Below are 26,854 nucleotides of genomic sequence, written 5' to 3'. Positions count from 1 at the left end.
AGAGACAATTACTTCTGAGCTACAGTAAGATTAGATCATTTCCACGTGACATGTTACACATACCTTGCATTTTCTCAGATATAGAATAATGATGTTCATAGTGGAGGTAACGATGGTCACAATGACAGCTAAAATCTTTATGGCATTTTTAATAGCTTTCACATATTTTTCATCTTTACAGTACTAGAAAGTTTTATTAACCCCACTTTACAATTAAATAACCTGAAATTCTAAGGAACCATAAAATTTGGCCAATTAGGCCAGTGTTTCCAAGCTTTTCTCCTCAGGTCTTCCTAAAATGAAAGAGTAAATACACATTCTAAGGCTGAATACACAAAACATGAAGTTGTCATTCTAAAAACAAGGAAGCCCAAGAGGAGCAAAGAAGCTGGTTGGAAAGATAGCAACTAAATTTTAGACGTGCTGAGGTGACAGCAAGTCAGCTTGGTAAAGATATATAGGAGAGAGCTATGGGTATGGAACTAAAATTTCAGAGATGCAGATGGGAGAATTATCTATGGATTGGTCAGTTTGGGTATGATAGGAAGTAAGAGAAAGAAAGAATAGGAAAATAAGTCTGTTTTAGAATATATTAAAAATTAAAGCTAACATCAGGATACCCTAGCAAAATATTATGTAGTAGGTAAGAAATCACTATCATAATAAACTAGCTTTTTATCATAATCAAAATGAGTTTTTAAGTAATTACATTATGCCAGCAATGTGCTATGGACTTTATTTGTTAACATTTTCCCATTTAATCCTTACATCAACCCTAAGAGATAGGTAATATTATTCCTTTTCCAGAGGAAGTAAACCAAAGCTCAGAGAATTTTATTTATTATTCCAGTTCATAATTCTAGCAAATGACAAGCTGAAACTTGAACTTAGGATCTAATTACAAAGTTATGCTAATATATGTTGTATTCTAATGCCAACATGTTGTAAGTGATGGTTGAGATACAGTCGTACAAGAGTCTGACACAGAGACCAGAAATGTCAGGTGTCTGAATTTTGACAGCCCTTCCTTCCACCAAAACTTACTTCTTAAAAACTGGTAATTCACAAAATATGCTTTCAATATTTAAAACACTCTTCCTCTGTGAGAACTGATACTCCAAACAGACATGGAAGAAAATTTTGTGATATTTACATTTTTTACCTTTATCCCATATTTTAATCCCAAATTAAGAAGCCCAATTAAGAAGCTGTAGCCCAAATTTATATTTACCCCAGTATCAGAAATCAGTGTCAAACAACATGAACCCTAAGGGCTATTTTCAGTAGCTTATAATCCTTTCCCTCACGATTTTAGAGATGGCTGAGTCACCACTATCTTTAATCCCAGCTAACTCTTAGAACCCTATTTTTAAACCAACCCCTATGATATGGCTATCATCATTAATAACTACTTTATTTAACATGAATATAAAAGAAAAAAAAAATCTAAGTACTCGTATGTTTGTGATCTCTTCTTTCGGAAGTAGCTTTTCCATAGTTGATCTCTCTTGATGAAGACAAAAGCACCCAATACAATAAGGGGAACAATTGCAAAGAAGAATACCAGAAGTCCATCTCTCAATGCAGTATTCTTTTCTAGAGAAAAAAAATGTATACTAATGATCATTAAATTAGAAGTTAATGCATATTAACTAAGACATATTAGGTGATTATAAATGTTTTACATTAATTTTCACATTGTTCAAAAGTCAAACTGACAGAAATTGAATACATTGAGAAGTCTTGCTCATACCTCAACAATGCCTACCTCATTTTTGCCTTCCCATTAGATAACCACTTTCATTAGTGTCTTATACAATCTTATACTATTTCTCTATGCAAATAAAAGCAAAAAATAAAGTATGCTTTTATGGCCAACCCTTTCTTATACACAAGTTAGCATATCATAAGCACTATTCAGCACATCATTTTTTATCACTTATCTATATAGCTTCCCAAATCATACATAGAGAACCACCTCATTTTCTACACAACTATACAAAACTCCATTACAAGGACGCCCTACTGATATTTTTCCAATCTTTTACTACTCTAAAACAATGCTGTAATAAGTAAACTTCATACATATGGGATATCATACTGGTGCAGGTATATGTATAGAATAATTTTGCAGAAGTAGAACTGTTATATCGAGAGCAAATGCATTCATCATTTTTAAAAGTAGTGTCAAATTATCCACCACAGTGGTGGCTACAATTCAGCATGCAAGCCAGCAATATACAAGAATTCCTCATAGCCTCACCCATAGAGTCAAACTCTGCATTTTACCAACCTAATGGGTGAAAAACTGTATCTCATATAATTTTAATTTATATTATTTTCTATACTATGAGATGAGCAACTGTTCATGTGTAAGGAAATACTGTATTTCTTTTTTCTGCTCAGTCTATTTTCTATTGGACTATTATTTCCTTTTTTCGCAGTTTCTAAAAGCTCTTTATATATTAGGAAATTAGCTTTGTCTGTGATATGAGTTGGAAGTATTTTCCCTATTTTGTCATTTGTCTTACAGTAGTACAATGCTTTTCTTCATGTATAAGTTTATTATTCATAGGTAGTTCAATTTATTAATCTTATTTTTTATGACTTCTGGGTTTTAAGACTTACAAATTTTAGAAATGTTTTAATTCACATTAATTTGATCTTTAGAAAAAGAAAGGATATAGTAAGTATAAACAGCAGTGACAAACCATAAAGTTGTCCACATAATTTTAAGTTTGTAGAAGTACCAGAAATTTGTTAAAACTTGTATGAAACTACATGAAAGAACATTCAAACTGGTTAAAAATAATAGGAAGAACTAAAGTGAGCTTGATCTCTCATTTGATACTTACTAATGAGTAGACATAATTTAAATTAAAGCATCTAAACCTGGCAAGGTTACGTTGAAACTGATACCTTCATACTGTCAATGATATTAACACAAATTCATTTGGAATTTTGGTCAAGGACCATAGAAAGGATTATACCTTCAACCTAATAATCTCATTACCAGCAATCTATCCTTCAACTGGAAAAAGTATGTAAGTATTAAGATGCACACTACAAAGTTACTGATGCATATCAAAAACTTAGAAACAACCTAAATGTCAAATAATTAGAAAACCGCTAAGGCGAGTTATGGCACATCCAATCCACTCGATGGAATGAAACATGGCTATTAAAATCCGTAGTTCCAACTTTGACTTCTAGCCAAGATGGAGTAACAGGAACCATATTTATCCTGGGAGCCTTAACAACCAGAAAACCAGGCAAAATATATTAAGCAACAGTGTTTAAGACACTGGGCATCAGATAAAGAAAAGTGATCCCTGAGAGACAGAAGTAAGGCAAGCTTTACACATGTGCCAGTTTGCTGCCTAGGTAAAGTTAACAGATCATAATGAGAGGTGAGGGAACCCAAGCAAAGCTCAGTAGACTCCTTGAATTGAGGAGATGGAGCTGGTTGTTTGAGGAGGCCAAGGCAGCTGGAGTTCACTGAGCAAAGAACTAGAAGGGAGAGCAATGCTGACATAACTTGAAAGATCTGCGGAGGGTTCCTCTCAAATATTCAGCTGGGTACTGAGCAATGTTTGCATATAAAGAAATCACCTGAAGCCAGAGAAAAAACCCTCTGAAAGGATTAGTGGGAACAAACCCCACAGATCACACAGGACGAGGAAGAGTGCCTATTCCTACCATTCATAGCAGAAAACTTCATAATCAGTATGACACTGAGTAGAACAAACAGAAGGCTTTTTGCCTCAGTAATGAGGCAAAATCAGCACTAGAATATACGTTCAGGTCCTCCCTAATAGAGCTTAAAAGCAAGAGCTAAAATGATCAAACTATGTCCAAGTAACATAAGCACACAAGAACAAGGCTCATCAATAGAAATCCCAAAATATCCAGTATACAACAAGACAAAATTCAGTTTCTGGCATCCAGTGGGGGAAAAAAAAATCACAGGACATGGAAAGAAGAAACATACAACCCAAAATGAGGAGAAAAATCAATCAGTCATAACTAAGAAATGCTACAGATGATAGAACTAGTAGACAAAGACACTAGAAGTTATTCTAATTGTATTCCACGTGTTCAAGAAGCTAGAATAAAGATCAAACATGCTACGTAGAGACATGAAAGATACATTAAAAACAACAACCAGAACTTACAGAAATAAAACAATGTCTGTGATAAAAAAAACACACTGGATGGAATTAATGGCAGATCAGACATCAAAGAATAAGAGTAAATTGAAGAATAACAATAGTAACTATTTAAAATTTAAAACAGAAAATAAAGAATTTAAAAAAAATCAAAGCAAATCAGTGAGATGTGAAAAAACTCCAAATAGCCAAATATCCATGCAACTGGAATCCTGAAGAAGAAGACAGAAAAAATATTTGAAGAAATAATGACCACAATCTTCCCAAATTTGAAAGAAACTATAAAAGCACAAATCCAAAAAGGCCAACAAATCTGAAGCACACCAAGGCACATTATAATCAAATACTAAAAACCAGAGATAAAGAGAAAATCTTACAAGCAAGCAGAGTAAAAAAGACACCTAAAAAACAAAAGGCCAAAAAAGAAAATATGATGGCCCATTTTCTCAGGAAAAGTAATGCCAGCCAGAAGACAATGGAGAAAAATCTTTGAAGAAGTAAGTGTGGGGGGTAGAGTACAGTCTCCAGAGGGTAGACACGGACTGTCACCCTTAAATTCTTTATCCAGTTATCATTCAAGAAGGAAGCAAAATAAAAACTTTTTAAGATATACAACAACTAGGGGCGCTGGGTAGCTCAGTCAGTTGAGGGTCTGACTCTTGATTTCACCTCAGGTCATGATCTCAGCCCCATGTTGGGCTCTGCACTCAGCACAGAGTCTGCTTGTCCCTTTCCTTCTGGTCCTTCCCCTGATCATTCTCTCTCTCTCTTCCAAATAAATAAAATCTTAAAAAAAAAAAATACACAAAAACCGAAAGTATTAGTAACTGACAGACCTACATTTTAAGAAATGTGAAAATAAGTCCTTCAAGCAAAAATTCAATGATACCAGACGGAAACAGAATTTTACATACAAATATTAAGAGCACCAGAAATGGTAACTACACGGGTAAATATAAAGACCTTTTCTATCATTTAAATCAACTTAAAAGGGGTGCCAGGGTGGCTCAGTTGGTTGGGCGTCTGCCTTCAGTTAGGTCATGATCCTAGGGTCCTGGGATTGAGCCCTGCATCAGGCTCCCTGTTCAGTGGAGAATCTGCTTCTCCCTCTCCCTGCAGCATCCCCTGCATGTTCTCTCTCTCTCTCTCTCTCTCTCTAATAAATAAAATCTTAAAAAAATAAATAAATAAATTTAAAAGATAACCAACTCTTGGATGTAAGAGTTACGGAAGTCAAGTCCAAAGATACAAATTCATAAATTATTACTATTTAGCTGGGTATGATAAGCATTCCTAATGTTCACCATTATTTCCAGTTTTCCTCCTCTCCCAAAATATAAAGGCTAAAAATACCCCTGTTGACTTCAGGTTAGGTATGTCCACATAACTTCTATTAGCCAACAAAATGTGACCAGAAAAGGTATATTGTCACCTTTGGTTAGAAACATTACAAGGGTCAGGAAATGATTCTCTAAGTTATCTTCTCATGTTCAAGCATACCTTAGAACTTCACTCTAAGATCTTAACTCCTCATCATGGTGAATCCAGACCAGTCTAAGTCTCTGAGTAACTACTGTAAGCAAAGTCAATCTATCAACCTACATTGCACATGCTGATGAGAAAGGAAAATAAACGTTTGTTGTATCAGGTCATTTTTATCAGGGCTCATACACCTGATTACCTAATATAGATGGCATTTAAAGACATTGATTTAAATTTAATGGGATCACCTAGGTATGAAGCAAAGATAAAAAGAGAAGAGTTACAAGTACTGAATTCTGGGCGCCTGGGTGGCTCAGTGGGTTGAGCCGCTGCCTTCGGCTCAGGTCATGATCTCAGGGTCCTGGGATCGAGTCCCACATCGGGCTCTCTGCTCAGCGGGGAGCCTGCTTCCCTCTCTCTCTGTCTGCCTCTCTGCCTACTTGTGATCTCTGTCAAATAAATAATAATAAAAAAAAAATTTTTTTTTAAAAAAACCAAGTACTGAATTCTGAGCTCTCCCAACTTTAGGAAGATAAAAAGATAAAAATAAATCGAGTTGGAACAACCTAGCAACCAGTTGGGCAAATTTTCCTACCAAATCAGTATGTAACAATACGTTGTTGCTCTTTGGGGCTATAGGATTTTCCTTTGAATACTGTGGTTTTATAAAATCTGGTGATTCTTTATAAAATCTTAGTAATTGTTAAAAAAATGACAAACTGTTTACAGGAGAAATAATAACAATATATGGTAGGGTTTATAACACATGTAGAAGTATGATGACAATAGCACAAAGCCAGGAAGAGGGAAATAGAAGAAGCCGAGTGAAGTAGTAAAATATCACATAAAGAGAGACTGTGATAGAAAAATATCAATATGACTGATTTAAACCCAAACATTACTAATTAAATTAAATGTAAGTGGTTAAAACAAGTCAATTAAAGTGCAAAGACTGGCAGACTGACTAAAAGAACAAATCCAAGAGGCACCTGGCTGGCTCAGTCTGTAGTGTGTGCAACATTTGATCTCAGGGTTGTGAGTTCAAGCCCCATGCTGGGAGTGGAGCCTACTTAAAACAAAGCAAAACAAAACAAGCAAGACCAAACTATATCCTGCCTACCAGAAATCCACTTTAAATATAAAGACTCACAACCCTCTGCACTAAGCATAGAGCTACTTAGGATTCTTTCTCTCCCTCTTTCTCCCTCTGTGTCTCCCTCCTTGCCCCCACTCACACACAAACTCTTGCTCTCTCTCATTCTAAAAAAAATAAAATAAAATATATAAATAAATAAATGTAAAGACAGAAATAGATTAAAAGAGGAAGAATGAGAAAGGATTTCCCATGCTAACTAATCAAAAGAAATCTGGAATAGCTATATTAATTCCTAACTGCACAGCTCAGAATATTACCAGCTATAAACAGGTCATAATGATAAAGGGGTCAGTTTATCAACAGAACACAGCTTCACAGTACATAGAACAAAAACTGACATTACGGCAAGGACAAACAGGCAAATCAGCAGTTAGAATAACACCAGAGACTTCAGTATTCCTCTCTCAATAACTGACAGAACAAGTATATAGAAATCAGTAAGGAAATCTAAAACTCAGATTTCATGTCAATTAACATGAACTAATTATTTATAAAACACTCTAACCAATTATAGCAGAATATGCATTCTTTTCAAGTGTACATAGAACTTTTTCATGAGATGACCCATAATCTGGGCCATAATACAAGTTTCAAAAAATATAAAAAAGTATTCAAGTCAAGTCATATAAATTATGCCCCCTGACTACAGTATAAGAAATGGGAAATAATAACACTAAGATATCTGAAAAATCCCTCAGATACTTCAAAATAAAGTAAAGCATTTTTAAATAACTCGAGTCAAAAAAATATTTTTATTAGAAGTTATATTAAAAATATTAGAAGTTAATATTAAAAATATTAGAAGGTACTTTGAGCTGAATTAAAGGCACAACATATCAAAATTGGTATAATGTAAAAAAAGCAGTTTTAGAGGAAAACTGATAGCACTACAACACCTATATTAGAAAAGTACAATCACCTCATCTTCTACCTTCAGAAATTAGAAAAAGAACAACAAATGGAACTCAAAGTAAGCAGACTGGGAGAAAATATTTATAAAGTACATATGTCATAAAGGACTTGTATCCAGAATAAAGAACTCAAGAAGACAACCTAACTAAGAATTGTACAAAATGATTTGAAGACACATCACTTAAGATATGTGGATGGCAAACAAACACACAAAAAATGCTTAACATCATTAGGAATTAAAGAAATACCATTCATCTGCTAGAATGGCTAAAATTAAAAAGACTGACTATATCAAGTGTTGGGAGGATATGGAAAAATTAGAACACTTATATACAGCTGGAGAGAATATAAAGTGGTATAACCACTTTGGAAAACAGTTTGGCAGTTTCTTAATGTCAAATATAAACATACTTTATGAGCCAACCAGGCTTCTTAGTATTCACCCAAAAGAAAGCAAGCATATATTCTTACTAGAAAGATACTGGTAAACAAGGAGCTCGCTCATAATCTATTAGGGAAAAAAGTAAGTAAGTAATTACTATAGTACGTGATAGTGCTTACAGTAAAAGAACAAATAGAAGAGGCATACTAGGGGCGCCTGGGTGGCTCAATGGGTTAAAGCCTCTGCCTTCAGCTCAGGTCATGATGTCAGGGTCCTGGGATCGAGCCCCGCATCGGGCTCTCTGCTCAGCAGGGAGCCTACTTCCCCCCCCTCTCTCTCTGCCTGCCTGTCTGCCTACTTGTGATCTCTCTCTCTGTCAAATAAATAAAATCTTTTAAAAAATAATCATAATTAAATAAATAAATAAAAGAAGAGGCATACTAATTCAGATTTAGGTAGTCAGGGAAAATTTTCAAGAAAATAAGCTATAAAATGAATCTGAGTAGCCATTAGCCAAATTTCCACAATGTGAATATAATACTGTATGAAGACCAGAGTTAAGACAGTAGTAGCCTATTAGAGGAAATAAAAGAAGTTACAATGTCTTTTTTTAAAAGATTTATTTATTTAACTAAGAGCAAGAGAGCAAGTGAGCACGCGCCCATGCACACACATCAGAGAAAGGGCAGAGGGAGAGGGAAGAGAGAGAATCTCAAACAGATTCCCTGCTGAGCCCAGAACTGGGTCTGGGGCTTAATCCCACAATCCTAAAATGTGAGCCAAAATCAAGTGCCAGACCCCCAACCAACTGAGCCACACAGGCGCCCCAAGAAGTTACCATATCTTAAGCATAATGAAAGGAAGCTGGAAAGTTAAGCTAGGGGCAAATCATATAGGGTATTTAAGCTGTGTTAAGGATTTATGGATCTCATCCTAATAGCAGTGTAGAAGCACTGAATTCAAAGCAGGACGATGGCATAATGAAAACAATTCCTGAACAGAAACACTAAAATTCTATATTGTAGTTATGGAACATGGATTATAGGAAGCAAGAGGGAGCGTAGTTAAGAGTAGTATGTAATTCTGGGAGTAATTATGTAATTCTGGGCAACAGGGATTAAAAAAATAGGAATATTCACAAGAAATTCAGGAGGCAGAATCAACATATTTAGTGTATAACCAATGTGGGAAGTGAGGGAGAAGTACAAGGATGCCCAATTTCTGACATGGGCCACTGTATTACTGTATTACTTGCCATTGTATGTAGGTCCACTGTCCACACTTCCTCCGTATCCTTTAGTCTCACAATTTGGGGGAGCCCAGCCATTTTCACAGTGACAATTCTTATTGCTGTTACATACCTTCAAAATAAAAAAAATAAAAATAAACACTTTGGTTAATTGTGAATATTGCTCTGCATCATAAACTCAAGAAAAGAAACCAAGAAAAAGCATTCAATTCATGCAAATCCACAGACACTCTTTTTAAGAATGAAACATTTATCAGATATCTAAATTCCCCCATATCTAAAAATCTTGGAAAGTCTCACCTAAGCCTCATTCCCTCATTGGGAATTCTCATGATTCAGTGCTACTTCATGAACAAACCAAAAAAGAATATTACCTACCCCATGTCCGTGACACTTTTTCTGAATATCACAGTCATAATTCAGAACAGAAGCATTTACACATTGGAAGTTTCTACAAATCTGAAAAAAAAAAAAGTGAACTAATGAATAAGGAAAAATTGAACACATTAATCAAGTGCCCAGAAGAAAAGAGTTATGCACAGATTATTTCATGCTGAATTCTTTTAAACTTGGAAGGAATTGTTAACATTTTATATATGAAAATGTAGAAAAATAAGTGAAATTAACATAACTATCAAAATAGACAAGGATGACACAAAGGCCAAAAACAATGATAAAATTATAATCTATTATCCCATACAAATATAGATATGAAAACCCGAAGTAAAATATTCACAAATGGACTTTTTCAAATCAAAAGTAACCAGATAGAGTTGATATCACTATTATAAGAAAAATTATAAGAAAGGCTCAATAATAAGAAATCTATTACCATAATACCTCATATAAATTGTTATTATTACAAGATACCAAAACAGTATTCCATAAAATTTAAAACTCAATTTAATTTTTAAAATTCTTCCAAAAGAATAAAAGTTTACCTTGTTGATAAGATAAAACCTATCTTCCAGTATCATGATTAATGATGAATTAATAGAGAAATTTCTATTAAAAGCACTACTGAAAGTAAGTCATTATCTTATATAGTTCTAGAAATTCTGAGATATGAAATACAAATGAGTCCTAAATATTGAAAGAGATATAAAAAGTATCATTACATGAGAAAAATGTTACAGACCTAAAGAAATCAGCTAAAAACTTACTAGAAATTAAAACTTATGAAAAACTATTTTTTTTAAAGATTTTATTTATTTATTTGACAGGCAGAGATCACAAGTAGGCAGAGAGGCAGGCAGATAGAGAGGGAGGTGGAACCAGGCTCCCTGCTGAGCAGAGAGACCAATGTGGGGCTCAATCCCAGGACCCTGGGATCATGACCTGAGCCGAAAGCAGAGGCTTTAACCCACTGAGCCACCCAGGTGCCCCTGAAAAAATATTCTTTAGAGATAACTTAGAAAAAGAGACTAACTTTTCTTAAAGGTTATGGAGTACTATCTTAAAATTTTATTAAGCAACCAACTACACAAAATCAGAATGTTTAAATGCTCTAATGAAATAAAGAATAATTAGAGAAAATTGCAATATCAATAAATACCTTTATTATTCTGAAAATACATAGGTTTCAACATTATTACAGAGTCAGAGGATCGTCCAAATTCTTTAATAACTTTCAGTTAATTTTTAAGTGAGAAATATATTCATATGATTAGAAATTCTTAAAGTACAGAAGATTCTACAGTAATAAGTCACTCCTCCCCTGTCCTCCACCCACCCATTTCTCTGAATAAAGACTTCAAAATACTTTTTTCATATGTATGAGCTTTAGAGGAGATATTTACCAATAGCTTCTCTATTCAGCTAGGAGGAGACTTTTCTTTCAATAACTGACTTAGAGTAGATGACTGAGGCATTAAATAAGGTCACAGAAATAAGATGAAATGTGTTAAGATCTCACAGACTCACTTTAGGGAACACAACTTCCTAGTTCTTAGTAGAAAACAGTGTTCTGACTGGCATTGTTTACTTTGTTGAATGGTTAGGACCAAATTGGAAGGAATACCCTGATAAATTGCTTGAAGGGGTAAAGTAAGACCATCCTCTCCAATACTACCCAGCCTCCACCACCACCACCAACTACAAGTGAAGGAGGGCAGATGAACTTTAGGACTTCCTGCTTATTAATTTCAGGGTGTGACTTTGGAGCCAAAGCAGAACTACCTAGGATAATTTTAAAAGGAGCTACTAAAGAGTTCTCTTTTTCCATTTCTTTTCCCTCTCAATGTTTAGCTCCTCCCCTAAATAAATGCTGAATATATAAAACTTGAAACTAATATTATACTATATGTTAACTAAATTGACTTTAAGTAAGAAATTTAATATGTATATGTATGTACTGTAGGCCTGCTCAAAGTCCCCAGAGTCCAGCCTTTGGTAGATACCAGAAAGAACAGGATCCAACTTATCCTATTTACCGCTATAGAAAATTCTGGTATTGGGGCACCTGGGTGGTTCATTAGGTTAAGTGCCTGCCTTCAGCTCAGGTGATGATCCCGGGGTCCTGGGATTGAGCCCAATGTCGGGCTCCCTGCTCAGTGAGAACCCACTTCTCCCTCTCCCTCTGCCTCCCATTCTCCCTGCTTATGCACTCGCTCACTCTCTCTCTGTGTCAAATAAATAAAATCTTTTAAAAAAAGAAAAAGAAAATGTTTGGTGTTTTGTTCCATCAGTATATAAGTATAGGTACATATACCAAGCATTTGCTACCCTTGTACATGAATGTTGTTGACACAGTAACACAACACAACACAAAAAGACAAAAATTTTAAATAAAACACAAAAAGATAAAAGCTCTTAAAATATACCTATATATGTTAGTAATCACCCAGAATTTAAAGCCAGTATTTTTTCAACAAAAAAAGAGTTTTTGGGGTTTGGAAGTAATAGTGGTACATCTTATATGGGAGAAATCGGCAGATACTATTTTTCTTCCTGACATCACTGGGAGAAAATAAATTAATGTGTTATTGCTATTTTTTAAAAAAGTAGTATAACAGAAAGAAAAAGATATATAACCTCCATACTGAACTCAAACACACACACTCAAACACAATTTGTGCAATATAATAAGAGAGGAAGATAAAGCAGAAGATATTAAGAAAACATTTTAAAACAGCATTAAGTAAGATCATAGAAATAGAATGAAATGTTAATGTATTAAACTGTGCTTATAAAAGTCAAAGCCCAACAAAATTGTAAATATGCAAAAAAATAGGAGAATTTTTGTATTTTACCGGAATACAAAAAGCTTTTCTAAGCATGACATGAAACTCAGGCAAAACAGACAAAGTGAAATAACTTTATGATATTTTAACATTTCTTTGTAGCAAAGACAAATACTAAATTATAAAAGGTAGATATAACTGTATATTAATATTCTCTACATATGAGGAGCCCTTAAAAATTATAATAATATAAGCCAGCAGAAAAACAGAAACTATAATATAAATACTGACTTAACAGAAAAGATACACAGAGCTAATAAAGATATGAGAAGATGCTCAAGAACAGAAATGCAAACTAAAATAATAATGTAGCTTTTTGTCAATCAGGATGTCAAAAATTAAAAAGACTGATAATACAAAACATTATCAAAAATAAGACACCCTCATATCCAATTAGTGGAATATAAATTACCACCATCTTGTTGAAAAGTAAATTGACAGTTTCTATCAAATTTTAAACATATATATCCCTTAATTTAAAAATCTATTCCAAGAAATCTATCCTACAAAAGTACTTATAAAAGTAGATGAGATTAGAGGTGCCTGGGTGGCTCAGTTGGTTAAGCATCTACCTTCAGCTCAGGTCATGATCCCAGGGTCCTGGGATCGAGCCCCACGTCAGGCTCCTTGCTCAGTGGGAAGTGTGCTTCTCCTTCTGCCCCAAACCCCTACTTATGTGCGCTCTCTCTTTCTCTCTCTCTCAAATAAATAACTAATTTTTTTTGAGTAGATGAGATTAAACGTAGAAGAGTGTTCAATGCTGGTAAAGTCAACTAACAAATCAACTACATACACTATAAACTTCTGCAATGTGGTTAAGTCAAGACTGCATCTATAATGGAATGAAGTAGATTTCCATATAATGATATGAAGGATCTCTGCACTGTGCTATTGAGTAAAAACATTTCATAACATTATCTAAAGTCTTATCCCAAAGTCTAATGGGGTGGTGGGGAGTATATACACTTGTAAATGCCCAGAAAGAGAACTGGACAGATTAAAAAAAAAAAATAGTGTTAAAAGCAGTTACCCCTAGGAAATGAGTTTCAAAAGAGGGGGAAATTAGTAGGGTATCAGCAGGGACCTTTATTTTTGTTCTCCATGATATTTTTAAATTTTTTAACAATGAAATCGTTAAATAATAATCTTTTTTCTAAAGACTTTATTTATTCATTTGAGAGACAGAGAAAGCACAAGCAGAGAGAGAGGGACAAGCAGACCCCCTGCTGAGCTGGGAGCTTGACAGGACACCAGGCTCAATCCCAGGACCTGGAGATTATGCCCTGAGTGGAAGGCAGATGCTTAACCATCTAAGCCACCCAGGCTCCCCTTCCCATAACCTTTTTAAATTTTTTTTTTCCAAAAGAAGAAAAATCTTAGATTGGGTCATGAAATAATAAGTAATCATAGGGTATTCATAAAGCTCATGCTTAAAATAAAACAACTCTGAAAAGAGTTGGACAAAACTTCTATTAGGCAAACTTAAATAAAAAGAAAGTATGATAACAATATCAATCAAGGTAAAATTTAAGACAAAACCATGAAGATTTACCAAAGGGACATTTTGAACCAATTAAAAAATGTAACCATGAAAGACTGTGGACGCTGAAAAACAAACTGAGGGTTTTGGAAGGGAAGGGAGTGGGGGGGGGTGAGCCTGGTGGTGGGTACGTATTATGGAGGGCACGTATTGCATGGAGCACTGGGTGTGGTGCGTAAACAATGAATTTTGGAACACTGGGGAAAAAATTAAATAAATAAATATCAAGTTTCAGATAAAAAAATGTAACACAACTAAAATGTAATAGTCGACAAACTCTGCCACAAACACAGATTCAGCATCTTTAGTGCAAAAAATGTTATACACGGGGAAATGAAAACAGAAAGCTACTAGGAGACTTTTACATTCCTTTCTCTAAATCTTGAACACACCGAGAATAAATCAGAATGTGAAAGATCTGGAAATATAATTATCAAACACTATACGTTATAAGCGAGAATACACTCTTCAAATGCAGTTGGAATATTTATGCAAGAGTGAAGAGAGAGTCAACTCATTAAACATGGAGGTTTCATTCTTAGAAATGACCAAAGATATTAAACCAAGCACCAAATCTGACGTGAGCACCTGACAGCTTTTACAGCCACTAAAGTGTGCCCAATTTCCAAAGCAGAGTCATTTTCACAGTCAGGAAATCTTTTTGCCATCTCTTTCTTACATTTTGGGAAAGGGAAAGAGGCATGTTTTGTTGGTTATGATTTTCAAACCAGGCAATCATGCACTTTCTGATATAGTCATTGGTTCAGAGAAAAATCTCGTAACTTTGGTAACCCATACATTTTTAAGTAATCAAGCATTCCAATAAACTGAGTCACCACTGTCATAAATTTTTCCCACCAGAGAAACACTCAGCCTATGAATGACAGCAAAAGTCTCTAAATGTCAATGCTGTGCTATTCTCAATCAAGCTGACAGAACACTTCTAAACTGACTTCTGAAGAACAGGGTACCAGTTTATCTTCGTTTTTTTTATTTAATTTTTTAAACAAAATACATTGCACATGGCTAAAAATCAAATACTGCTAAAAGTGTTTAGGATGAAACAACTCCATGACCCATTTCTATTTACACTGCCAGTCCAGCAGTCTGGAAGCAATATAAATGATAAATCCCACCCTATTTTAAATTAGTATACTATTTCTTTTTCTTTCTTTCTTTTTTTTGGTGGGGGAGCAGGGGGACAGGTAGTTTCCAGTCTTTTTTTTTTTTAATTGAAGTATACATATTCATAAAATATTAGTTACAGGTATACACCATAATGATTCAACAATTATATATATTACAAATCACCCAGATAAGTGTAGCTACCATCTGTCATCATACAAAGTTACAATATTACTGATTATATTCCCTACACGTACTTTTCATCTCCATGACTTACTTAATGCTATTTCTTGGTTTATCTGCTCTAGACATCATCAACTCATGCCCTTTATGATAGGTAAGAATTCGGCTTTCTTTTTTTTTTTTTTTTTTTAGATTTTATTTATTTATTTGACAGAGAGAGACACAGTGAGAGAGGGAACACAAGCAGGGGGAGCAGGAGAGGGAGAAGCAGGCTTCCTGCTGAGCAGGTAGCCCAATGTGGGCCTCGATCCCGGGACCCTGGGATCATGAACTGAGCCAAAGTCAGCCACCTAAAGACTGAGTCACCTAGGTGCCCAGAATTCAGCTCTCTAATACGAACCCAAATACCTCTCCTTCGTCTTCTCAAATATTGCTTCATATTTACACCACTAATACTGGGATTTTGTCCCATCAGTACATTACACATCATTATTCCTTGAGCAAGTTCAGAACTAGGTGAAAAAAAAAAAAAAAAAAACAGGGGAGGCTGACAAGTGGAAATTAAAGTATCAACTTTATTTTCAATAAGGCATTTAACATGACTAAAGCAAACAGCAAAATGGGCTTCCTAATACTGCACCCCCAAAATCAAACTTACCTGCCTAATCACAGGTTGCTCTGGACAACCACAGGCCTCCCCCCAACAGAAGCAGAGCCTGCCCTGCTAATTCTACTGCATGGCTCAGAGAGCAGACCAGAATGTGCCCTCTCTGCAGGCAGGTAGATCTGAAAAGAGAAGACAGAAGGGGCTGAGGCACCCATGCCCAGTGTCTTCTCCCAAACTCATTAATTACATCAATGAGTGAAAGAGGGTGTGAAAAGGGAACATACTGAGGCTGAGAGCATTATTTGTTTTTTTCCAGCTTTACTGAGATATAATTGATGTATAATATTGTGTGACTTTAAGTTATATAACACAGTGATTTAAAAAAACTTGTATTCTGAGAAACGAGTGCCACAGTACGGCTGGTTAATACCTGCATCCCTCCATATAATTACCATTTCTTTTTTGTAGTGAGAACATTTAAGATATATTAGTACTAGTACTTTCAAGCATATAGTACAGTATTATTAACTATGATCAAAATGCTGAATATTAGATTCCAAGAATTTATTCATCTTTAAACTGGAAATTTATATCCTTTTACTAACATCTTCCCATTTCTACCACCTCCCTACCTTGAATCCCTGGAAATCACCATTCTACTTTGTTTCTATTAGTTCGGCTTTTTAGATTCCACACTTAAATTCAGACAGTATTTGTCTCCATCTGACTTTTTTCACTTAGCATAACATCCTCAAGATACATCTATGTTGTCACAAGTGGCAGGATTTCCTTCTTTCTCGTGGCTGAATAATATTCCATTGTGTGTGTATGTATGTATATATGTGTATATACGTGTGTGTGTGTGTGTGTGTGTGTGTGTGCATACCACAACTTCTTTACCCATTCAACAGCTGATGGCCACTTAGGTTATCCTGGCTATTGTAAATAATGCTACAATTATTATAGGAGTACAGATATCTCCTCAAGATCCTGTTTTCATTTCCCCTGGATATACACCCAGAAGTGGGATTGCTGGATCATATGATACATCTATTTTTCATCTTTGGAGGAAATTCCATACTATTCTCTACAGTGGCTATACCAGTTTACATTCCCACCAATGACACACAAGAGTCCCATTTTCCCCATGTCCTCATGAACAGTTATCTCTTGACATTTGATGAGAGCTATATAACAAGGATGACGTGATACCTCATTGTGATTTTGACATGCATTTCCCTAGTGATTAGTGATGCTAAACATTTTTTCATGTACCTGTTGGCCATTTGTTGTCTTTATAAAAACGTCTGTTCAGGTCCGTTGCACATTTTTAAAAAATTGGATTGCTTTTTTGCTATTGAGTTATATGAATTCCTTACATATTTTGGATATTAACTTCTTATCAGATAAATGATTTGAAAAGGTTGCCTTTTCACTTTTTTGACTATTTCTATTACTATGCAGAGGCTTTTTAAATTTTTTATAGTCCCATTTAATTATCTTTGCTTTTGTTTCTTATGCTTTTGATGTCACATAAAAAAAATAATTTCTAAGACCAACGTCAAGGAGCTTTCTTCCGCATGTTCTTCTAGGAGCTTAACAGTTTCAGGTCTTGTGTTTAAGTCATACTTCATCTTGAGTTATTTTTGTGAGTGGTATAAGATAGGGGTCTAATATTACTGAATATTCAATAGCACATGAATATCCAGTTTTCCCAGTACCACTTACTGAAAAGATTAACCTTTCCTCATTGAGTAGTCTTGTTGAATAACCTTGTCAAATACTAGTTGATCATATATGCAGGGTTCTTTCTTGGCTCTTGATTCAATTCCATTGATCTGTGTGTCTCTTTTTATGCCAGCACTATACTGCTTTGATTACTATAGCTTTGTAACATAGTTTAAAATCAGGAATTGCATGCTTCAAGCTTTGGTCTTCTTTCTCAGGGCTGCTTTGGCTATTCGGGGTCCTTATGGGCCCATTCAACTTTTAAGATTGTTCTATTTTTATGAAATATACCTTTGAATTGCATTGAATAGATGGCTTTGGATAGTATGGACATTTTAACAATACTTATTCTTTCCATCCATGAACACAGGCTATCTTATCATTTGTTTGTCCTTTTCAATTTTTTTCATCACAGTCTTATGGTTTTCAGTAAACATATCTTTCATCTTCTTTCTTAAATTTATTCATAAGCACTTTTTTTGGAAGCTATTGTAAATGGGATGGTTTCCTTTATTTCTTTTTAAGTTAGTTCACTGTTAGTGTATACACATGCAACTGATTTCTGTATGTTGACCTTGTATCCTACAACTTACCAAATTCACAGATTAGTTTTAACAGTTTTTTTGGAAGTCTGTAGAACTTTTTATTTAAAAGATGATACCATATCATATCAAACAAAAACAATGTCACTTTTTCTATTCTGATTTGGATGACTTTTATTGCTTTTTCTTGCCCAGATGCTCTGGGTAGGACTTTCAGTACTATGTTGAATAAGAGTAGTAAGAGTGGACATCCTTGTATTATTTCTGATCCTAGGTGAAAAGCTGTCAACCATTTACCACTGAGTATGACGTAAGCTATGGGTTTATCTTATATGGCCTTTATTACGTGGAGGTACATTCCTCCTATATCCAATTTGTTGAAAGTTTTTTATGAAAGAAGTATGTTGTATTTTGTCAAATGCCTTTTCATGTCAAATGCATGAGAGGATCATGATTCTATGATTTTATATTTTGTTTTATTAATATGGTATATCATACCTATTTATTTGCTTATATTGAACCACTCTTGCATTCCAGGGATAAATACCACTTGATCATGGTGTATGATATTTTTAATGTGTTGAATTCAGTTTGCAAGTATTTTGTTGACAGTTTATGCATCTATATTCATCCAAGATATTGGACTGTAATTTTCCTTTTTTGTAGTGTCTTTATTTGGCATCAGGGTAATGCTGACCTTGTAAAATGAGTTCAAGAGTGTTCTCCTCAATCTTTTGAAGAGATTAAAAAGGACTGGCATTAATTCTTCTTTAAATGTTTGGTAGCACTCACTAGTTAAACAATCTGGTTCTGGGCTTTTCTATGTTGAAAGATTGTTGATTGCTGATTCAATCTCCTTTCATGTTATTGGCCTATTCAGATTTTCTATTTCATCATGATTTAGTCCTGATAGGCTGTATGTTTAGAAATTTATCTGTTTTCTCTAGGTTATCCAATTTGTTAGCATATAACTGTCCACAGTAGTCTCTTAAGAACCTTTGTTCTGTGGTATCAGTTGTAATGTCTCCTCTATTTTCTATTTTTTGAGTCTTCTTTTTTCTTAGCCTAACTAAAGGTTTGTCAATTTTGTTTATATTTCCAAGAAGCCAGCCCTTATTTCTTTGATCTTTTCTATTATTTTTCTGTCTCTACTTCATTTATCTTTATTATTATCATGATCTTTGTTATTTCCTTCCTTTTACTAACTCTGGGCTTAGTTTACTCATTTTCTATTTCCTTGAGGTATAAAGTTATGTTGTTTGACATCTTTCATTTTTCTTAATGTAGGTGTTTATTGCTATGGACTTCCACCTTAGAACTGCTTTTGCTGCATCCCATAAGTTTTAGTTTGTTGTCTTTACATTATGTTTGTTTCAAGATACTTTTGATATACCACTGGTTGTTCAGGAATGTGCTGTTTAATTTCTACATATTTATGAACTTTTGAGTTTTTCTCTTGTTGATGATTCCCACTTTCACACCAGTGTAGTCAGAAAAGATAGTTGGTATGATTTCAATCTTCCTAAATGGTACATAGGACTCTCAGATCACATCCCTTTAATGTCCTCCAAGAGTAATGTGCTACTCTCCCAGCTTCTTATCCCCCCTTTCAGTCATGCAGGTCAAAAGTCCGTACTCTGGATGAGGTGAGAGTGAACAGGTCTTGCACAGCTAAGAAAGCCAGGTGCTCGCTCACTCACCACTCTCACTTCCCCTTGTGGGAGAAACCACAGGCTAAAAATATTTATCTGGCCCCTAAGCTGTGCCATCTTGAGAGGGGTGATGCAGGTAAAGCCAAACTGTTCCTCTTACCCACTCTCATGTGTCTAAACTCACGTATTTTGTGCCAACACTGTGCTGGAACTTCTTTGCTGGAAACCTGGACTTCCGCAAAGGTTCTCTCATCTGTGGGTGATTGTCTAAGACTGTGCTTTTAGGGACTTACAGACTGCAGCCCAGAAGGCTTAGAGCCAGAAACAGGCCACTGAAGGGTCCACAGCCAGCACCAAGGTCCTTATGCCTACTACCTAACACACAGTAGACAAAGCTCCTCCCTGGTCCCTTGATATATGATGCTAGATCCCACAGCTCCCACAAAGGCACTTTTGTCCATGAATGGATACCAAATTGTTATTGTTGAGGTGGGGTTGGAGGGGTGCGGACACAAATGAGGAACCTCTTATTCAGTCATGTTGCTGAAGCCACTGAAAAGCTGAATGTTGAAGTTCCTCCATAAGGACACAATGAAGTAGGGACTAAGTATTCCTTGCCAACAATTAAAACAAAACATTGTCGATTTCAAAGCTAAGCATTAAGTGTATTTTCTTTCTTATATAGCTTTTGTTTTCAGTATAGCAAACACTTGCCCTTCTTCTTACACAATGGGCCTCTGTCATATCAATATTCAAACCCCATCAAAAAAAAAAAGGCTATTATGTCATTTCATCTTTTCAGTTCCCTCTTTCTCTAGAAACCTTCCTTTAGGGATCCTTTGCTCCAAATGAACTGATTATTCTCCAGCCTGGTACACAGCTATTATCTTGGAATTTCTCTTTGACATTCTTCTGTGTCCTAGATAACAATTCTTTCTCTTTTTGGGTTACTTCCTAATTTGCTGGAAAAGTACATTAAATGATTTCCTAAGAAAAGAAATAAAAGATCAATTTTCTGAGCCTTTGAATGTCTAAATTGTTTTTATTGTGCTCATCTCACTTGACTGATACTTTGGCAGAATTCTAGGTTGAGACTCTTTCAGAAACATAAAAGTATGGCTCCCCTGTCTTCCAGAATTCAGTTTTCAATCTCATTCCTTTATTTGTGACCTTTTTATTCTTTTGTTTGTTTTGGGTTTTTGTTTTGTTTTATTTTTGTTTGTTTGTTTGTTTTTTATCTCTGGAAGCTATCAGGATTTTTCTTCAAGAAGTGCTCTGTAATTTCACAATCATCTATTTTCTCTACTTTCTTTCTCCAAAGGTTTAAATTAATTGGATTTTAAAATCTTTAATTGATCCTGTCAGGCTTTTATCTTTCTCTCATTTTTCTGTCTCAGTCTTTCTGCTCAGCTTCCTCGAAGAATTATCCAATTTTATGTAACAATCCATCCATAGTTCAGTTATATATGCAAGAAGAGGAACAGGATACTAGCATTAGGATAGGGAGAAAGGCATCTCACAGAGGACAGCCAACTATATATCACAAGTTCTACTGTCTCACCTCCAACCTGGAGGAATAGGCAACTGCTTACTGTTGCTTTGATGACCAAAGAGGAGGAGAAGGCAGATAGGACAACCAGCTAGCCCTTCCATGATTAGACTAAAAGTAATTCTATATTCAGTTTCACGCTTCACCCCACTCTCAGCTATAAACAGTTTTTCCAAATCTGAGCTGAAAACCAATGTGTTTAGGGTTCCGCCAGGCTAAGAGAGTCTTCTTGTTCACATCCCATCAGTTTGCACTATAAATTGTAGATTCCACTACTGTCTACTATCTTCTATCCTCTTTCAGTTTTTCAAAACTGGTTAAAATCTTTATCTACTGTTGAAATCTCATACATTCCACACTTCAAAATTTATTCCCTATTTATTCTTTTCTATTTTGAGAGGTTGTGGCAAATAAAGATGATAAGTGAATATTACAATGCACCACATTTTACAGATTTTTTTTCCCAATAAATATTTTTACTTGGAACTTCATTAATTTGTAATAATTATGATGTTTATCACCTGTACAGGACAGACAGAGTGTCAGATCTGCGGTCAAAAATTATTCTGAGTGTTTCTGTGAGGGTGCTTTTTTTGGTCCCAGTTTAACATTTAAATTAATAGATTGAGTAAAGTAGATTGCTTTCCTAACATGGATGGGCCTCGTCCCATCAGATGATGGACAGACCAGAACAAAAAGCCTGACCCGCCCCTGAGTAAGAATTACTCCTGCCTGCCTGTCTTCAACCTAAGGCTGATTTTGTCTTCCTCCTGACTTGAACTAAAACATTGGCTCTTCATAGTCATTAAGACTGCTGGCTTCCAGACTAGAACTATCATCAACTCTCCTGGTTCTAAGGCCTTTGGACTCAGGCTGGAACTGTACCATCATCGCTCCTAGATCTCCAGCTTGCAAAATGCAAATCTTGGGGGCCCTTATCACTCCCCATAATTATATGACTCCATTCCTTATAATAAATGAAAGAATGATACACACATACACATACACACACATACACACACACACACACACACACACACATATTCTTCCTATTGGTTCTGTTTCTCAGGAGAACCCTGACTAATGCAGATACCAAGACTGGTTCTAGAAGAATAGTTTTTAAGGATGAGCCTTCTGTATTGGTCCCTGGGTTTCTGGAATTGGCTCTTACCTGACTACATTTAAAGATGTTATGACTTTATTTGCAAGAGAAGAGTACTGAGAGTCCATGGCATGATCTGGCAGGAAGATATGCAAAATATCACTACTAGTTATTCCTAATCAACTTATAAGAATCAAGGACCTGAGTAATTGTGCATATGATATTTTCAAACACTTCCGTCAAACCAACAAATATGAGATCAATGGTTACTCCTAATGTCACTGAACAAAGTAGAAGATAAAAAGAATAAGCTCAGAAACTTGAACTCTCAGCTCAAATACAACAAAAATAACCTGAAGGAGACCTTAATCTTTTGTAGCCACAGGGCTGAGAACTCTGAAAATCAAACCCAGAATTTCATCCTTCAACTGGTGAGATTACAACACAAATTGGACCTCCCAACTTTGCAGGGTATCTACCATTAAAGTGAGGGCACTAGGGGGATAGAATGTGATCCTGAAAGTTGGAATGGGATGTGTGGGAAGACCGTGATATCTGTGTAAGAAGAAAAGTTCTAGGTCAGATGAACAGAAGTCTAACCTGAGTCACTGAGCCCCTAAATATTGAGAAGTCCTTTTTGCCAGTGGAAGTAGTCTCCCTACCAACAACAGAAAAGGCCCCTTCACTCCCAAGAAGAGGGACTAGCACTGCATTGCCTGAGGAAATTGTAATGGTCTTCTATGAGGAAGCTGTCCTGCAAGACAATGCTGATTCTCCACAGAAATCAACTCCACCAGCCCTCTTCTCTGTTAGACCTATCCACTAGACTCAAATCTCAGCAGGCCCCTAAAAGTGTGACCTATGAGGAGGTGTACTATATAAAAAAGAACTACTTGAGTCTTCTAATTTATCATGACAGAACATGTGTCAGAATGGATATTAAGGGTGTGGGATAATGGCGGAAGGAACATAAAGTGGGATCAGGCCAAATTTATCAAGACACTTACTAAGTAGAGATTCTGCATTTAATGCTGCATGTTAGGGATTTAGAAAGAGCTTTAAGAGTTTGTTGGTTAATCAGCTAAAATATAGACCAGAAGTTAGCCCATGCTTAGCATGTTGGAAATGCTAGACGTGTCTTGGTTGAAGGCAGGAGAAGCGATTCAAAGGTTTAGGGAAGGTTGTAATGTTAAGAATGGGTTTGCCATTTCAGACCCATTCACTCACTCTGGAGGGGTCCAGCAGACACACCTTTCACCATAACTGTGAGAAATAAATTGTGAGGGGAGCCCCTGCAGGCCTAAATTGCTGTATCATCACTCTTACCTTAGGCCACTTTACATTAGGAACAGCAGTCACTGAACTGGCACACAAATATCATGGGAGTAATTGAATGCCAGGGGCAGGGGCCAAGTGCAAAAGCACTCAACTGCAAAGTCAAGGTGGATATGATCACCATAATAAAGAGCAAAGTCAAAGAAGCAATCAGAAAAGTCTGACTTGCACAGACCTATGGCTTTAGTTAGCTGATCATGGTGCTCCTAGAAATAAAAAGAGAGGAAGTGTACAAGTAAATTTTTACTACATCTGTATATGCAGAAAAGTTCGAGGTCAAATGAACAAAACAGTGTAATAGGCCCTCAATCAACTGCCAAACTTGAGCCTTCTTACACACCCAGAACCCCTTACATGAAGGGGAGGACTGGTTCTCTTCAGGTAGACTCTTGATTCACGGCCCAAAATGTATACTCTTACTCTTTCTCCCATCTTTCCCCAATAGGATCTATGGCCATCTACGGTATGACCATATACCGGTAACTTGGCATTGTGCAAAACGAAAATCATCAGACCTCTCAGGAACTACTGGACACTGGCTCTGAACTGACACTGAATCCAGAAGACCCAAAACATCATGGTGGTCTACCAGTCAAGTAGGGAGCTATGGAGGTCAACTATCAATGGAGCTTCAGCTCAGGTCCTCCTCACTCACAGGGGGCTCACTGGGTCCCAAACCCATCCTGGGCTTATTTCCCCAGTTCCAAAATGCATGACTGGAACAGACATGATCAGCAACTAGCAGAATCCCCACACTGGCTCCCTGACCTGTGCAGTCAGGGCCATTATGGCAGGAAAGGCCAACTGGAAGTCACCAGAACTGCTACTACCTAGGAAAATAGCAAACCAAAAGGAATAAATACCACAATCCAGGAACCACTGCAAAGTCAATACCACCATTAAGGACTGAAAAGATAATCCAGGTCAACTAAGCTATCTGGCCTGCGCAGAAGACAGACAGATCTTGGAGAACAAGAGTGGATTATCGGAAGCTTAAGCAGCTGGGGAGGGTAACTGCTGCTGTAGCTACTGTGGTTCTATTGCTTGAGCATATTCATGGATCTCCTGGCACCTGGGATGTAGCTGCTGACCTGGCAGGTACTGTTCTCTCCACCCTGGCCACTAACGATCACCAGATGCAGTTTGCTTTCAGCTGGCAGGGCCAGCAACACACCTCCATGGTCCTCTCTCAGGGGTACAGCAACTCTCCAGCCCTACACCATAAGTTAGTTTGGGGGGATCGTGATCAACTTTTCCTTCCACAAGATACCACTTTGGCCCATTCCATGGATGACATTATTCTGACTGAACCTAGTGAGCAAAAGTAGCAACACTGTAGATCAATCAGTAAGACAAAATGCATGTCAGAGGTGGAAAGCAAATCTGAGAAAAAATCAGGGGTCTTCTACCTCTGAAATTTCTAGGGGCCAGTGGTGTAGAACATATCTACAGTTCCTTTCAAAAGTGAAGGATAAGGGGCACCTGGGTGGCTCAGTGGGTTAAAGCCTCTGCCTTCAGCTCAGGTTATGATCTCAGGATCCTGGGATAGAGTCCCCCGCATCGGGCTCTCTGGTCAGCAGGGAGCCTGCTTCCCTCTCATTCCTCTCTCTGCCTGCCTCTCTGCCTACTTGTGATCTCTGTCTGTCAAATAAAAAATAAATAAAATCTTTAAAAAAAAAAAAAAGTGAAGGATAAGATATTACATCAGGTCCCACTGGCAATAAAAAAAGGTAAGACAACTAGTGGGCCTTTGACTTTGGGGGCAAGACAGTCCTGATCTGGGCATGTTACTCAAGTCCACTTACCATGTGACCTGAAAAGCTGCTAGTAGAGTATGGACCAGAGCAAGAGAAGATTCTGCAACAGGTCCAGGAGGCCATACGAACTGCTCTGCCAAATGGGCCCTTGCTTCAGAACATTCAGTGATGCTTGAAATATCAGTGGCAGATAGGAATGCTGTCTGGACCCTCTGGCAGTTCCTTAGAGGTGAACAGCACTATGTTAGTACTTAGGATTTTGGTGGAAAATCCTGCCATCCTCAGCAGATAACTACTCTCTTTTTTAGATACAGCTCATGGCCTGCTATGTAGGCCTTCCTAGACTGAACACTTAACCATAAGCTACCAAGTTACCACAGGACCTGAACTGTCCATCATGAACTGGGTATTACCTGACTCACCAAGCCTTAAAGTCTAGCAGGCACAGTAATATTCCATCATCAAATGAAAGTGGCAGATACATGGTAAGTTTGAGCAGATCCTGAAGGTAATAGTAAGTCACACGAAGAAATGGCCTAAGTGCCCACAGTCTCCCTTCCTGCTTAACTGCCTTCTCTGTCCCAGACTTTAGACCAGAACTACACCATTAGCTCTTCTGAGTGTCCAGCTTGCCTACTGAAGATATTGGATCCCAGGACTTGTTTATCTCCATAATTGCGTAAGCCAATTCCATATAAAAAAAGTCCTACAAAGGGTGCCTGGCTGGTTCAGTGGGTTAAGCCTCTGCCTTCCGCTCAGGTCATGATCTCAGGGTCCTGAGATCAAGGCCCACATCAGGCTCTCTGCTCAGGAGGGAGCCTGCTTTCCCCTCTCTCTCTGCCTGCCTCTCTCCCTACTTGTGATCCGTGTGTCACATAAGTAAATAAAATTTTCAAACTCAACACCCAAAGAACAAATAATCCAATCAAGAAATGGGCAGAGGACATGAACAGACATTCCTGCAAAGAAGACATCCAGATGGCCAACAGACATATGAAAAAATGCTCCACATCACTCGGCATCAGGGAAATACAAATCAAAACCACAATGAGATACCACCTCACACCAGTCAGAATGGCTAAAATTAACAAGTCAAGAAATGACAGATGCTGGCGAGGATGCGGAAAGAGGGGAACCCTCCT

General features: G+C 36.6%; 1 protein-coding gene across 1 annotated transcript in view; it reads right to left on the bottom strand.

Moving 5' to 3' along the window:
• Positions 1-26,854, bottom strand: part of ADAM9 (ADAM metallopeptidase domain 9) — a 147,531-nt gene that overhangs the window by 10,861 nt on the left and 109,816 nt on the right. Inside the window, exons 17-19 of the mRNA XM_080795903.1 lie at positions 9,729-9,809; positions 9,357-9,462; positions 1,455-1,596 (exon numbers count right to left, since the gene is read on the bottom strand). Coding sequence (XP_080652029.1) covers positions 1,455-1,596; positions 9,357-9,462; positions 9,729-9,809 — 329 coding nt within the window. The remainder of the gene's footprint in view (positions 1-1,454; positions 1,597-9,356; positions 9,463-9,728; positions 9,810-26,854) is intronic.

Source organism: Martes martes (genome assembly GCF_963455335.1).
Source record: "Martes martes genome assembly, chromosome: 2".
In the NCBI taxonomy this organism is placed as follows: Eukaryota; Metazoa; Chordata; class Mammalia; order Carnivora; family Mustelidae; genus Martes; species Martes martes.
The sequence above is the reverse complement of the archived record's forward strand: the minus strand, read 5'-3'. Positions and strand labels throughout refer to the sequence as shown.